At 35.9% G+C, this 14,708-nt stretch overlaps 1 protein-coding gene across 2 annotated transcripts in view; it reads right to left on the bottom strand.

Moving 5' to 3' along the window:
* Positions 1-1,556: 1,556 nt before the first annotated feature.
* col19a1 (collagen, type XIX, alpha 1) overlaps positions 1,557-14,708 on the bottom strand; it is a 110,361-nt gene continuing 97,209 nt past the window's right edge. For both annotated transcript variants that reach the window (XM_088934245.1, XM_088934246.1), the window contains 6 exons: positions 14,265-14,309; positions 13,519-13,680; positions 11,036-11,102; positions 10,798-10,938; positions 5,891-5,968; positions 1,557-3,710 (listed from right to left, as the gene is read on the bottom strand). In XM_088934245.1, coding sequence (XP_088790371.1) covers positions 3,583-3,710; positions 5,891-5,968; positions 10,798-10,938; positions 11,036-11,102; positions 13,519-13,680; positions 14,265-14,309 — 621 coding nt within the window. In that variant the 3' untranslated portion in view covers positions 1,557-3,582. The remainder of the gene's footprint in view (positions 3,711-5,890; positions 5,969-10,797; positions 10,939-11,035; positions 11,103-13,518; positions 13,681-14,264; positions 14,310-14,708) is intronic.

Below are 14,708 nucleotides of genomic sequence, written 5' to 3'. Positions count from 1 at the left end.
TTGTCAAAGTGTATCACTCAGAGTCAAACAATTCCTACAACAAATCAGAACAGGCTGCTTAGAGTGCTGCTCACAAGAGAAAGATCCAGTCTGTTAATAAAGACAGCAGCACCAGCCGTTTGAGGGAAAATCTTATCTTCCACTCTGTTTTACAGCATGCAAAAAGATGCAAAATCTGAATCTATGACTTAACAAAGAACATCTTTGAATGTTGTCATGACATAATCCGTCACTCAGAGAGCATTCAGTTATGTATTTTCTAGCATAAGTAATGATTTTAAGTATGATATTAAATACAAAGGCTATTGCTTAAAACTGACCACAAGAGGTCCTTTTCTGGCAACATTTTGGGTTTGTTTGTGAAACTATGAAGATGATACAAAGAGAACAGTAGCAACACTGTGATCTTGTAAAAACCCCTTTTGGACAAAAGGCTGCGACTTCTTTTGCAAAATATATATAGTTTTTGGGACAATTTGTAATCAGCTATTGAAATGATCCTTTTTGTAATCACATTATATATTGTCTGTCTTACAGTAAAATTCCCAAGTATTGGGAAACCTCATTTGTGAAAAGAAAACCAGTAGTTTAGTTCTGCAGGCGACCATAATTAAGCAATTGAAAAGGATGCAGTAAAAGTATGTTTGTAAATTAAAACTCTCTACCTCCTTTCACACTTTTTGGGGGTGAATGTACAGGGGATGAACAAAAGAATAGAAACACCTACAGTAGCACTAAAGGACTTGTATTCAGAAGTAACTAAATTAAAATTAAAATGTGTTTTATATTAATTTCCTATTAACAATTAGTTTCCACTATAAAAGACATCTTAAAATCAACTTTAATACGGAAGTTTTCTAAATCTGTTACATCATGTGAGAACTAACAGATTTTGAAAGAGCTGTTGCCCAAATTGCAGGTGTGTCAGTCACAGAAATGGCAAAATCATTTAAATTGTCAACGGGAACAGTGTCAAAAATGATGCCATCACACACCAAACATGAAGTGAAAACAGCACTAGGAAAGAGGAGGAATAGTGGTTGAAAGTCGAAGCTCACCGACAGGGAAAAAATGGAACCTTAAGAGGATAGTTGTCAGCAGCACTAATGAGCTGTAAAGAAACCTGGACTTTTGAGTAGTGGAAGAAATTACTATGGTCTGATGAGTTGTCTTTTACTCTTTTTCCTACATCTGGATGGGTTTGTGTTTGGCGAAACCCAAATGAAGCCTTCAACTGACACTGCTTGTTCCCAACTGTTAAACATGGTGGTGGATTAATTACAGTATAGGCACCATTCTGTGCGGTGCGAGTGTTTGGGTCCGATTATTACTCTGCCCGATATGACCCAATATCTCACTAGTAACAGTGCAAGACTTGGAATAACAATATTCCAAGATGAATTGAAGCTGTTCTAAAGGGAAAGGGCAGCCCAAATCCTTATCAGCTAAAAAATATTCCTATTTTTCTTGGTGGTTTCATTTTTTTGTCCACCCCCTGCATCATCTAAACATTCTAAATAATATAAATAGTACAGTTTTCATCTTATCACTGTGCTGACATAAAACTAGGGTAAAGTTTTGTTATTCCTTTAAACATTGAAAATGTTCTCCCTGTTAGGCCTTGATTGTACTTCATTTACATGTATTACTACTGAACATATGAAGAAGTAACAATAAATAGCTTGCATGTATATTAAACAAAAGATAGTGCCCCTTTCTTTTTTATGACCAAGTAAACTACAAAGTGCAAATTACTTCCCATAGTGTACAGTAATCTGCAAATGGCGATTCACCAGCTAACAAATGCAGTGTATCTAAACTTCAAACAAACAAACCCAAAGCTACAGTATGTTATAGTTTTCAGGATATTTTCACAGATACAGTTATAATATTTAAAATGTAATATAATGAGAAAGTCACAAGAGTGTTGCTCCAAAAAGAAATCAATCACACTGAAATTGCACCAAATGAATATTCTGAACATCTGTGAATATCAACTGGTTGCACTTCAATAACTTTCTAGACTTAACACAAACAAAACAAAAGTTTTTCAATTTTAACAGACCTCTTAAAATGAAAAAATACAGCACTGGGCTTAAGGCGTTTCCATGTTTAAGCACTGAAAATAGCAAAAAGCTCCTGTCATTATCAGATTAAACTAATTTACATCTATGGCTGGTTGCTTATTCACTTTAAAGAGTTGCAGTTAAAACATTTAATTAGTCATTTCTAACATTTGAAAGATTCAATGTATTTAATTAATTCAATAAAACTGTATAATATTTGAACTAATTAAAAATATATTTGTTATCTCCCATCAGTCCAAGTTTTACACAATTCCATTTCAGGGAAAGTTGGTGGAAAAAAAAGGTAATTCCAACCTTAAGACTAGTGAGCAAATATTATCTTGTCAAACATGTATGTGTGATAATGCAAAAAAGAATTAAATGTACCATTTATGTTGTTTAAAAAACTAAAAATACCTTCCTTTTTCAATAATCTTACAACAAGTTTCAAGTACATTATTAAAATGGAAGAAAAAAAACTGAAACTGTAAATGATTACCCATAGGATTTTCATCTTTTTCTATCAGAAATATCAAAATATACATAAAGCACCAGTATAACGGTAGTATGTACAGTCCTTATACAAACAATCAGTAATGTACTGTAATGTCATTGTAGTGAGATTTACCTATGAGCACAAGAGCCACACCAATGATGTCTACTCTTATTTGGGTACAGAGTAATTGAAAAACATATTTTTAAACTGAGTGACTACACAACAGGTCTCCCTAGTGTTTATGGTCTATTATATACTACAAGCACAAATATATAGAGCTTGTAATGCCATGCAATACTCCTGTCCAGCAAGTGATGAAATGAATGCATACAGTTTCCAAGTGTCAAGGCTGTCTGGAACAGTGCTCCCATCCCGAATAAACAATGTCAAAATATTTACACCAAGAATTTCTCAAGCTTTCATTTCAGGCAGAACAGCTTCAGAGCAGTTCAATTAAGGCATTACAAACTATATTACCCTCTCTGCACAGCTAACATTTTAAATTCCTTTACAAGTACAAATAGCATTCTCCTGTTTCATCTTTTTTTGCAGCTGTAAGTCTTGTGCAAAGTACAGAGAAAATGTAAATTATTCAACGCGCCTTAGCTTAGACCTTTTGCCCTTTGAAAACATTGGAAAAAAAACAGAAAAAGACGCAGGCTGACACTGCAGGTTAAGGTGGTTCAAATTAAGACATTACCAATGAAAGCTAATTAGCTCTTACATCAAATTCCTTTTCAAATGTCTGTTTTGTAATGTACACACTCATGCATGGAATGCATTCTGGGGGCAAAAGGGCTTCAAGAAGAAGAACTACAGTAAGAAACACAATAAGAATATAAACACGTTTTATAACTTCATTATTTCTAAAAATAACTTTCTGACCTCAGCTCCAATGTTACACAAACACATTACTTAAACTCTAAAGATAATGAAGAGGACCTCTGTAACAGTGCCTCCGGGCTGCGGTGCCTCAGTGCTCATTGATCATTAAATAATCAGGGCAGCTCCACTCGCCTCCTAGCCGCTCCGCCGGGAACTGGATAAGGAATAGTAACAATCGCTAGGGTCACAACTTCCCTGGGGACCTGGTGGGCCAGCGGGGCCAGGTAATCCTGGAGGTCCTGGCTGACCTGTTCCAGGCAAACCTAGAGAAGAGAGGGGTGTGTTTGTCAGTGCATACAAGCCACAGTCACCACGTTGCTCAGAAAGTACCCTAGCATCCCACACAAGTCTCGACACAGTGATATAAAGAGGATCAAACTCTTTCGTTTTCATTTATCTATTACAATTGCAATCAGTTTTACCGAATCCTCAGACACTGGTATTAAAAAGACTTATAGGTATGTTGCTGTACTTTTCAGAATAAATGGAATTTGACAAAGGAATCTGAAAGGACACACAAGATGAAGATTCATCAAGCAAAGTCTGTCATTTTATATAATGATGAACCTATCCTGATTACTCCATACTTAGGAACTGCTTCTTGTATATCCTGGTCTGAGCTCCAATGTGATTTTGCTATTACATTCAGTATAGTTGAATTGACACACTTTATTTCAACACAGAATAGACATTAATCATCTATCCCAGAAACAGCTTTCACAGAATATGCAGTAACATCAAATATGTAATTGTTCATATACTTTGATTGTGAGATAATTTACCGTACTTACAACAATGCCCCAGGAACAGGTAGCTAGAAAGCAAAAGCTACCTAAATTGCATATATTCTTGCCACAAGATTCTCATTGACCTAGTATGCACTGAAAGAATATTTGGACAGATCTACAGCTTAACAAGTCTCAGTTTTTTTCTGCAGGTCTAGGATTCATTTTAATTTGTTGATAGTTGTAAAAAATCTAGTCTCTAAACACTTAGAACATTATTTCTCACTAGATTATTTTTTATACAGATGTGTTCAGTACTTCATGTCTGCTGCAGCTTGGCAATCAATCACACTGCACAACCACCTGACACAAAACTAGAAAAAAACATGACAAAAAATGTTTTTATTCAGACAGAAAATCAACAATAACTACATAAATTGCTGCTGTCAGCATTCTAGATTTGTATTATAGATTTGCTGTAATTGAAATTCAATGGCCATTATTTTTATTATGATCCATTACAAGTTATTTTGGATGCTGCTTTCTTTTAGTAATTCAGTCACTTTCTAAGAATGAGATGAGATGAGAAATATAAAGGTATAGTGTACTTAACATTTTAATGTTAGCTTGCCCAGCTAAGAAAATGACATCCCTGGCTGTAAGGTTGATAATTAACTTGTAAAGAATGAACTAGAGAGGCAGGTGCAAGGGTGAAGATGAAGTGGAGGGTTAAGGGTGTGAGAAAAGATGGTTACAAGAGGTGCTCAGAAGGCAAAATATTTAAAAAATACAATTCAACCTCAGAACTTTTGTTTAACAATTTCATTTCAGCAATTTGGTCAAATTCAAAATAATGCAAACAGATGATGAATATAAAGTGGGTCAAATCTCTTGTACAAGGATTCAGAGGAACAGTATTCGGAAAATGTATAATGTAGTGTAGCCTCAATGAGAACTGCCTATGATACAGGCAATGAAATGCAATTCAGCTCAGAGAGACAGCAAATTCTAGATACACAGAGACAGGAATTCTGTTGTGGGCAGCAGGAGATGCTACACCAACCCATAAAGTGTAGCCTGAAGTCATCTACACCAACACAGAAGTACAACAGGAAGCAGGAGTGATTAACTTGTTTAGCGATGAACAGGCAGAATTGGCTAACTGATAAAAGCACCAAGAGAAATAAGAATAAGAAACATGCAAGACTCAAAATTAAATTGAACTTGATGAACTGAATATGAATGTCTGGAGGATATTTGGGAGGAGAGAGTTGAGGGCCAACACCACACCAGTTGGACACCAGCAAAGGAGAAGAGCAAAAAGGTTGAGGACCCACGAGTTAACTAATCATCTCGTGCTGTTCTTCATGATATCATCAGCAGTTCACTGCATACTTAAGCCCTCCCTTCACAGCACTCTGTGCTCAGTATTAGTTTCTCCTCTTGAGAGCTCCTACTTCGCCTTCGTAACCTCGCTTTCTCTCCTTCTACTACATCTTTGGTTTTGACTTTTGGATATTGTTTTCGACCACGACTTTGCCTGACGTTTCGGATCGTTGAACCTGGTTACTCTTCTCCTTCAACCTTTCTGACTGCCTCTCAACTCCACATAGGAACCTAAAACATTTTTGGCTGGTGTATCAGCATTATGTAACCTTATGTTCAACAGGACTAGAGACAGTGTGCTTGATGGCTCTTGGGAAGCTGTCACTGCTTACCATGTGGGCCAGGAGGACCAGATTCTCCTGGAAGTCCAATCCCTGGCTGACCTCTTTCTCCTTTCTGACCACGGTACCCTAGATAAAGAGGGAGAGCACAGAATGTTGAAAAGTGAAAGATAAGCTCCTGGGTTTGCACCTCACAATACAAAAGGGTAAGCATTGTGAAGTTTGCTTAGGTACTCCGCAGTAACTAAATTAATTTGAACAGTTAGCTGATAGATCACGTGAAAGCACTTGAGTCTTCTGGCCAGTATACAAACGCAATGATCAATGATCAATTTAAATATCTAATTCTCTAAACTTTACCTCTTCATAAGATGTCTGATCCACATTAATCTTAAGGAATGATATTAAAATATTGATAATAAGATTATTACTTTCTGATATGTTGTCTGGACCTCGCTCACTGCATAACCAACATGAGTATGGGTATGATTTGGAAGTCTCGAGTGTCACTCAACAAAATGACTTTTTCAACATTAAAAAAGGGGGAGTATACAGTAGCAGTTAAACTGTACACACATATAATTATTTCATAAAAATTATTTTTATAACAGTATATTACACTTTGTTTACATCGATATCTTTTGTATCATACCTAAACTAAATTCTGTTTTGTGGGCTCAAACTTTTATTTTATAAATTCTTATCCTGTGTTTTTTTTCTCAGTATTCAAAAGAGGTATACTAAGTTTTTTTCATTTTTCTCTAATTAAAAATATTTTTATTTTTTTAAACAAAAAAACTAAAAGAATGTGATCAGGAAAATACAATTTCAGCTCTAAATTTCAAGCACACACATGCTTTATTGTTTTCTTATTCCCTAAATCGCACCCAGAAAATGGCATAAAATGGCATTTGTATACTTACCACATGTGTCAAGTAATCAGTCATTAATAAAGGCATACAAGCAAAATACATCCACAGAATCAAGGGCAACAATAATTAATAACCTGTTCATGCTGTATATAAAATACTATATATACTGTATATACAGTATAACCATCCTTCCATTTGTACAGAAGAGTGATCACGTGATTTGCTCCTTGAACCATGCTTAGAATGTGCAGAACTAAATGATATCTAGATTTAGTGCATCAACAAATGCTTGATTATTTGCATGTTCTCTAGTTCTGTCTTGTTCAAGTGCAAATGTACTGGAAGTAGGTTACTCCTCAAGGTTTCTAAAATAACTGAGTGTACTTAAATCGTGCTGATAATTTGGACTTGTTCATTACAAGACAATGCAGCATTTCCAAAAATACAACTCTTTTCAACAAAATAAAAAAAACACTTCAAAATAGCAAAACCCGATGATGTAGGAGATAAAGCTAGGTCCATCTACTTCTCCCCTTCATGTAAAACAACCACAATAGCCCTAAATACCTATTCTGCACCATAAACACAGCTTAAACCAAGCTGCCACACCACATTACCAGCCTCATCCCAACTTTGCAACAGATTCTTAGAGTTTTTTAGCTCCAAGATCGACAACATCAGGCATCAAATTCTCTCCACAATGCTCGTTACCTCCACACTTCTTCCTTGCTGGCCGAGCTTTACTGGTTCCATTAGCAAACTGGTTTTGTACATGAAATCCACCACCTGCTTTTTAGATCCCATCGCACTGCTTTATTTAAACCTTGTTTCACTACTCTCTGCCCCATTATCCTCAATATAATAAGTAATTCCTTGAACACTGGCGTGGTACATATGGCTTTCAAAACTGATGCTATCACCCCTGTACCAAATAAAACCAAATATGGCTCTAGACAACATAAATAATTTTCACCCTAATCCACCTTGCTCAATCTTGAAAAAGTCTTAGAATGTGCTGTTACAATTCAGTTAAATAATCATCTCTCTGCAAATAACCTTTCCAAACCTCTTCAATCTGGTTTCACTAACTAAATAGCACAACTGCCCTAGTTAAAGTAACTAACAATCTTCTTCTGTCTTCTGATTCTGGTTCTGTTTCTATCCTTGTTCTTCTTGACTTCGGTGCTACTTTAGACACTGTTAAACATGATATTATTAAATATGATATCTTACTTTCTGTTTGGAGTGACTGACACTGCTCTTAAATGGTTCAAGACTTACCTCACTAATCGCTGATTATCTACTGGGATATGTTCCCACTTAGTCAACTATTAAGATCACATGGTCTGAATCATTTCTATGCTGATGAAACTCAAATCAACGTCCATACAAAACCTGCCACTGACATGGCTTCTCTGCTCTCTCTATTTGCATCTCTGACATAAAAACATGAATGACTCAAAATTTTCTTCACCAAACTGTGACAAGACTGATGTCATGCTTCTTGGCATGTCCCTATGTAAAACCAGTGCTGTAAAGAACTTGACAGTAATATTTGATACAAGTAAACAACAGTACCTGTAAGGTTAACTTACAGTATGTGTGACATGGTTCTCACAAAACTATACAAGAGATAGGTAGAGCAATTAAATTAACCATTAAACCAAAATGCTGATGAAAAAGCACTCCTGTAGAAAACTGAAGCATAAGAATATGAAATACAGCTTTAGTAAAAAGGGAATATGAAAATAAAACCTTCGAAAGCCAATATTGAGTGTTGAGTTGAGTGATGTTAAGTTCAGTCATATTAACGAGACAATTCACCATTATCTTACTGAATTATGCACCTTTGAGTAATCTCAGAAGTAGAGCAGGTCTGCACAGGGAAGGGAGACCTCTAAGGAAAATCAAGTTACTTTTGCATGGACCAGATGGTAGGAGCCTTTTCTCTGGAACACAATTCTAAAATCGCCATACTTTGGGTGAGATTAAATTAGGGTCTAGACTACTTAGGCATTAAAGATCCCATGGCACTATACCCAATGTAGCCTCCTTTAAATTCTCCATCAATTCAGGGAGTGAAGTGATTTCTCATTTCTCTACCTAATCTGCTTTGCAGTGGCGCAGCTGGATTATAATGGCATAATAGCTGCCAGGTGGGGATTGCCCTTGAGTATTGGATTAAATGGATTCGTTCCTATATGAACAGTGCTTTGGGCTAAAAAGCTTTATATATGGATGCAATTAATTATTGTTATTATTAAGAGAAAAGTGTTCTGCACATGTATCTATTCAATCAAATAATGGCTTAAATGTGTCAAATGAAACTGAGTTTATGGAAGGCTAATGGTTATAACAGTGCCTAGATGAATCTTGATAAATTGTGTGCATAATGTTAATAAGAGGAGCACCTGTCTTAAAGTATATCTAGTGAACAGATTCTGTATTCCTGGATTCTGAACTATGGTAAGATACAGTGCATAAATTACATAAAATAACTTCAGCTGGAAAATTCTCTGCACGACTTCAAATTTCTTCAGTAACATATTATACAGTCTGGTTTCCAATTGAATTGATTAATGGGCCGCAAAACTCTGTACTTAGACAGAATACCAAAAGCATTGCAATTATCTAAAAACAGGGAGCAGTAAGAAAATGTTACACACCACAGGTTACCAATTTTAACTTTAACTTAGACATTTGATTTTCACAACTATTCATTCAATTTAACTTAATTTTGTCTGCTGAGTAAGATACTGAATCGTAACAGTCCCTATACTGAAAAAACGTAGGTGGATAAAATATATACAGTATCACTTAAAACAGAAAGACTAAAATCACAAAACGTGACATACAGTATAGCTGGATATTATCTGAAAACATTGCAAAAAATTGTGACATTTTTATATTTTAAGAAACAATAGGCAGCATCCATTTTGGGATATTATGAAGATTAAAGAGAAAAAAATCCTCAGCATCATTATTACACATTTAGGAAAATCTAGCCTATACTGTATGTTACGGCAGCAGTCCAAAGTGTTTGTGCTTTCATGTGATGGAGCCCTTTTTGACACTAATGTCATGGCCTCACATTTTTTTATAAGCATATTATCCTTGAACTACTCTAATCAGTCCAAAAGGCTGTGGTATAACACAGCTTGCTGGACTGCTTGGGAATCCTTACATGTATACAAGTGTTTTTTAATTCCAAAGGAAGTTAAAATCTAAACAGCAAATTATTATTGATGTAAGAGGTTGTATTAAGAGCCAGGAAGCCAGAAGAGTTCGATAAATTCTTGGCTATTCTGAGAATAACATTTTCCTTTTTCTACAGGAAGCTTGTCCCACCGAGTGAGATATTGTAGACTGTGTTCTCAGATCTGTCCACATTGATATTCCATTCCCTTCTTCTCAGCCAATTCTTCATTTGTCTTTATATTTCTCTTGAGCCAGTGTTGCTTGGCAATGCTCTCTTGCTGTGCAATCCACATCTTGCTCAGGTCTCAGATCAAGCCCATATTTTCAGCTAGCAAAATATAATAACTGTGAATCCTTGCAATGAAATGGGAATTTGCTGTCATTAATCTCACTGGAGTTTTCCTGAGGCCTGTATAGAAATGTTCTGTTTTCTGTTTCCCTTCCTCACAATCTCCTCAGCTCCCCCAATAAATCTACGATCTCTTTTCTCCAACTTCTTTAGCCTATTGTTTGACCTGATTCGTATCCATATTCCTGGACTTGTATTCTTTTTTGGCCTCATTGCTTTTCATGTCTCAGCTGTCAGCTGTGTTCCAAATGGGTATGAGATTTAAACCTCTAAGCCCATAGCAGTGTGACAAACAGAAAACAGGGCCCATTCTGCTCAATGTGAATAGAGGCCAAGGGAAGGGTGCAGGCTAAGAAATCATTGAAACACACTAGGATAACAATACTAACCACATGATTTACCTGGGCGTTACATTCTAAGCAATACGAGCATTCAGCTACAGATCATCATGGCATCACTGAAAACCCACAGTGGAATAACATAAAATTATCGCTTTGAACGGTTTCTTAGGTTTAACACTTGCAACTGATGTCCCCTACCTTGAGGTCCAGGAGGACCAGGCACACCTGGTGGCCCAGGTGACCCATCACTCCCAGGTGGACCTGAGGGTCCTGGCCTTCCTTGAGCAGCCAGGATAGCAGCGGGGCTCTTCTGCTGTGGAGAATAGCCAGACATCCTCTCTGCAACACAAAACCAAAGGGAATATTTATAGACGTGTCTCTTTTATATGGGGTGTGAAATTATATGTATTTGTAAAAAGTACATAACATAAAATACCTTCAAAAACCCTGAGAACTTCTTCTCGAATAAATCTCTTTATTTCCTCCAATGTACCCTCATCATTCTGAAATAGGGAAGAAATGGAAGGGCAGGTTTCATTAATTTTTTTGGGATTCATAAATTGCACATAAGAAATAAAAAAAACATTTACAAAAAGGAGGATAGTGTATATAATGGATGTCTCTAAAACTGTTGCGCACTGGTGTGGCTTTGAAAATAAATCACACTAATTTAATCCAACTGATACACAACCAGTAAGATACATAAAATCCTACAGAAGCTGCTTCTGAAAACTTGGAGCTGGACACAACCTGAAGGACAGGAAGAGCATGAATCCTGAGCTGAGGAAGCAGCACTGAAAGTGCTCCTTCACTCAGACTGCTCCTGTTCCCTAGTGACACATTACTGAAATAGCCTTGGGCTGCAATAGACATTTGCAAATCAATTTTGCTAAATAATAATAAAAAAAAGTAATTTTCTACTTGATAAAATGTGATCAGGTACAATATGGGAGGCAGGCAGGCAATATGGGAACATACTGTACGAGGAACAAGATAACCTTTAAATTAATTCTATAAACAGATTTAAAGTGTGGACAACAGTGACTCACGCTGAGTAGAAAATAAAGAAATTGTGAACTTCTTTGAGATTTTTCAAAATAAAAACAATTAGTTGTGTTACACCCTGAATATCACAAAGTTGTAAAATTGTTTTAAAATAATACAAAGTTTATTTATATTATTATTTTAGAGAAGGTTGTAGAGCCATTATTATGTTCTTTTTAAATTAAATGTTGAATGGTTAATATTTGAAATACCTATTTTTATGTTTGTATTTTTATTGTATTTCAAATTAGATCAGTGAAAGTGTATCTACATATTCTCCAAAATCATCTCTGATTAACTGCTATAAATATAATTAAAAATCTATTTCTAGATCAAACATCAGAAGAAGAGCATTAAGACAGGAAAATAATATCAAAAACAAGTTCCACTGTATGCACACTAATTTAGCATCAGTTATATATATATATCTGGAATTGACTCTTTCACTTCTAATTTGTTGTTTTTTGTGGATTACTTTATAAACCCATATGTAACAGGACTTTTTTTTTCCACTTTTGATGTAGAAATTTTCAAAATATACCTCATATGGGTGATTTAAAGGCTCTTGAATACTTTCTTCCCAACTGAGATCCAAACACATACTTACTATTTCTCGTTTTCTAATGGCAGAATTTACTCTTGCACCTAATTATGATTTTTAACCAATTAAGGGTACCACCATGGGTTCATCCGTGGTATCAAATTATGCAAATATTTATATGTGGACTTTTGGAAAGACAAATTGATACAAAATTGAGATGTTAATCCCTTTCTGCCTAAAATTACACTTTGAACAAGATATATTGATTACATTCTTGTTTTCTGGGAGTTGATGTTCAGAAACTGGGACAATTTCATCATTATACATTGTATACCTTATACATTTTTATTTTGAAAAAGTTAATTATTCAGATAATGATAAATAAAATTTCATTGTATAAACTGTAGATTTGAAGATTACAAAAATCTTAAAGACCATAATACTTTTTTGAGTGCTGAGATTTCCTAACAGCTTGCCTTACAGCCAACTATGTTAAATTTGGAAAGGAGAGTCGGAAATGAAAGAAAGATTTTAACTCAGGTGTTGCCATAAGTTACCATAAGCAATGAATTTCTGAACATCGAAGCTGTATTGCTGCAGATGTTGGAACGTGACACATCCTGTAACATCTCATTTTGCTTGAGCGAATCACATGGTTTCCTCCCTTAGATATACAGTATAGGCATTGAAAAAGTACACATCTCCAGAGGAGAGGTGGTGATATAGATAGTATTCTTCTAAGGAGAATATTTCTGGATGTTTTATTCAAATATATAAATACCATATGGATTGAAAACAGAATAAGATCTTAACCTTTTGTATAAATGCGAATTGATTGTTAAGAGTTGTATTTTGAAATGGTATGTATCTATTTTTAAATGTTTACTCTATCAGTATTGATTTTATTTTGGTGAATCTTAATTGTAACTTAAATAACTAGATGGTTCTAATAAGCAGTTATGGTTCTTCCCATTTAAAACGAATGATATCTCCCTCTCAAATGGAATGCTGCAGGTTAGGGAACTAGCGCTATAAAACAGTTGTGTAGACTGATTTTTAAATAATAATCAAAGTATACATTGGAGTACAGTATGTAGTGTGCATCCATTTGACCTCGGTTTTTCAAATGTTTTATGTGGACTTTTTGACATTTGGCTGTGTGCTCATTATTTCTAAAGGTGGGAAGGAGGCAATAACCAGAAAAATAAGTGGAATTTAAACCCCAGATCTAAACGTCCCCGTTTTTCTATGGCACTGCTATCAGTAATCACAGTCGGAGGAGTTCTTCATGCCCCGACCTGCAGCGAAACAATCCGTCTCGATTTCCCACATACCAGAAGGCCAGCAGGGCCAGGGGACCCCAGAGGTCCTGGGGGCCCTGGGTCACCTCTTTGTCCTGGTGGCCCAGTTGGTCCTCTGGGCCCCACGTCCCCCTTTTCTCCAGGTCTCCCTCTTTCTCCCTGAAGTCCTCGCACCCCAGGAATGCCTGGGTCTCCCTGTGAAACACAGAACCCCAACAGAAAGTTATTATAAGTCATAGTTCAGCTTCAGGTCACATCTTCAGGTCACATTCGGCAGATCTCTAAAGAAATTAAACTAGGTGACATACAAGCTCCACAGTTTTAAAGAATAGGTTGTCAATCTATATACTAACTAGCAAGTCAATGGTAATAGTAAATCAATAATAAAAAATACTGGTCATAGTATTACAGTATATATATATTATATTTACTGCAAATATGATTTCTTACAAGAAAGAGAATATTAAAATATTTTAGAACACTTTCCAAAAAACACATGCAATCCCTGTTAAACTTTGGTTGGTTATTGTTTTATTATATACTGGAATATAAAACATGAAACTGCCTATGACTTTCAGAGGCAGGAATTCAAAATGTAGTACATTATTTGATCTGTCTGGGTTTTGTTTTCTTTGCATTGCTAAAGTAGCATATTTTCAAGTCACTGATGTTTCGCTTGCACCAGGCTCAATTATTCACTGACAGGAAGATGTTCATGTGTAGGTTTATTGTATCTTCTATGTAACAGCCCGTTTATATTTTATATGTTGATCTCTTACACGTTCTCCTTTCGATCCCCTGTCTCCTGGTCTACCTGTAGCTCCCTGTAAGACGAAAAAATGACGATGACATCACAGATTTGTACAATTTAAACTTTGGGTGTGAAATCCAGGTCTGTACTCCTCACTACAGACCATGGTGAATAATGGGGTATTTGATATTAGACTGAGCCAAGTGGCTGTAGGCACCACTCACACTGTTCCTGCACAGACACACTTGCTTTGTTCAAAGACTCGGTCCACCTCTCCCATCATTTCCAAATCCACTCAGAGCGAATTGCTATAAGTCACATGTGCAGATTCTCAGTGCTGCCTGAAGCCTGTATTTTACTTACAGTATTAAAACAAAAGAGTTCGATATAGTGCTGACGGCTGGGCTACATCTGCCACTGCCCTGACCAAAAAGCTGTTGATTTATAAGGCAATGCAGCATGATGCAAACAT

Source organism: Atractosteus spatula, chromosome 15 (genome assembly GCF_055471065.1).
Source record: "Atractosteus spatula isolate fAtrSpa1 chromosome 15, fAtrSpa1.hap1, whole genome shotgun sequence".
NCBI classification, from domain to species: Eukaryota; Metazoa; Chordata; class Actinopteri; order Semionotiformes; family Lepisosteidae; genus Atractosteus; species Atractosteus spatula.
The sequence above is the reverse complement of the archived record's forward strand: the minus strand, read 5'-3'. Positions and strand labels throughout refer to the sequence as shown.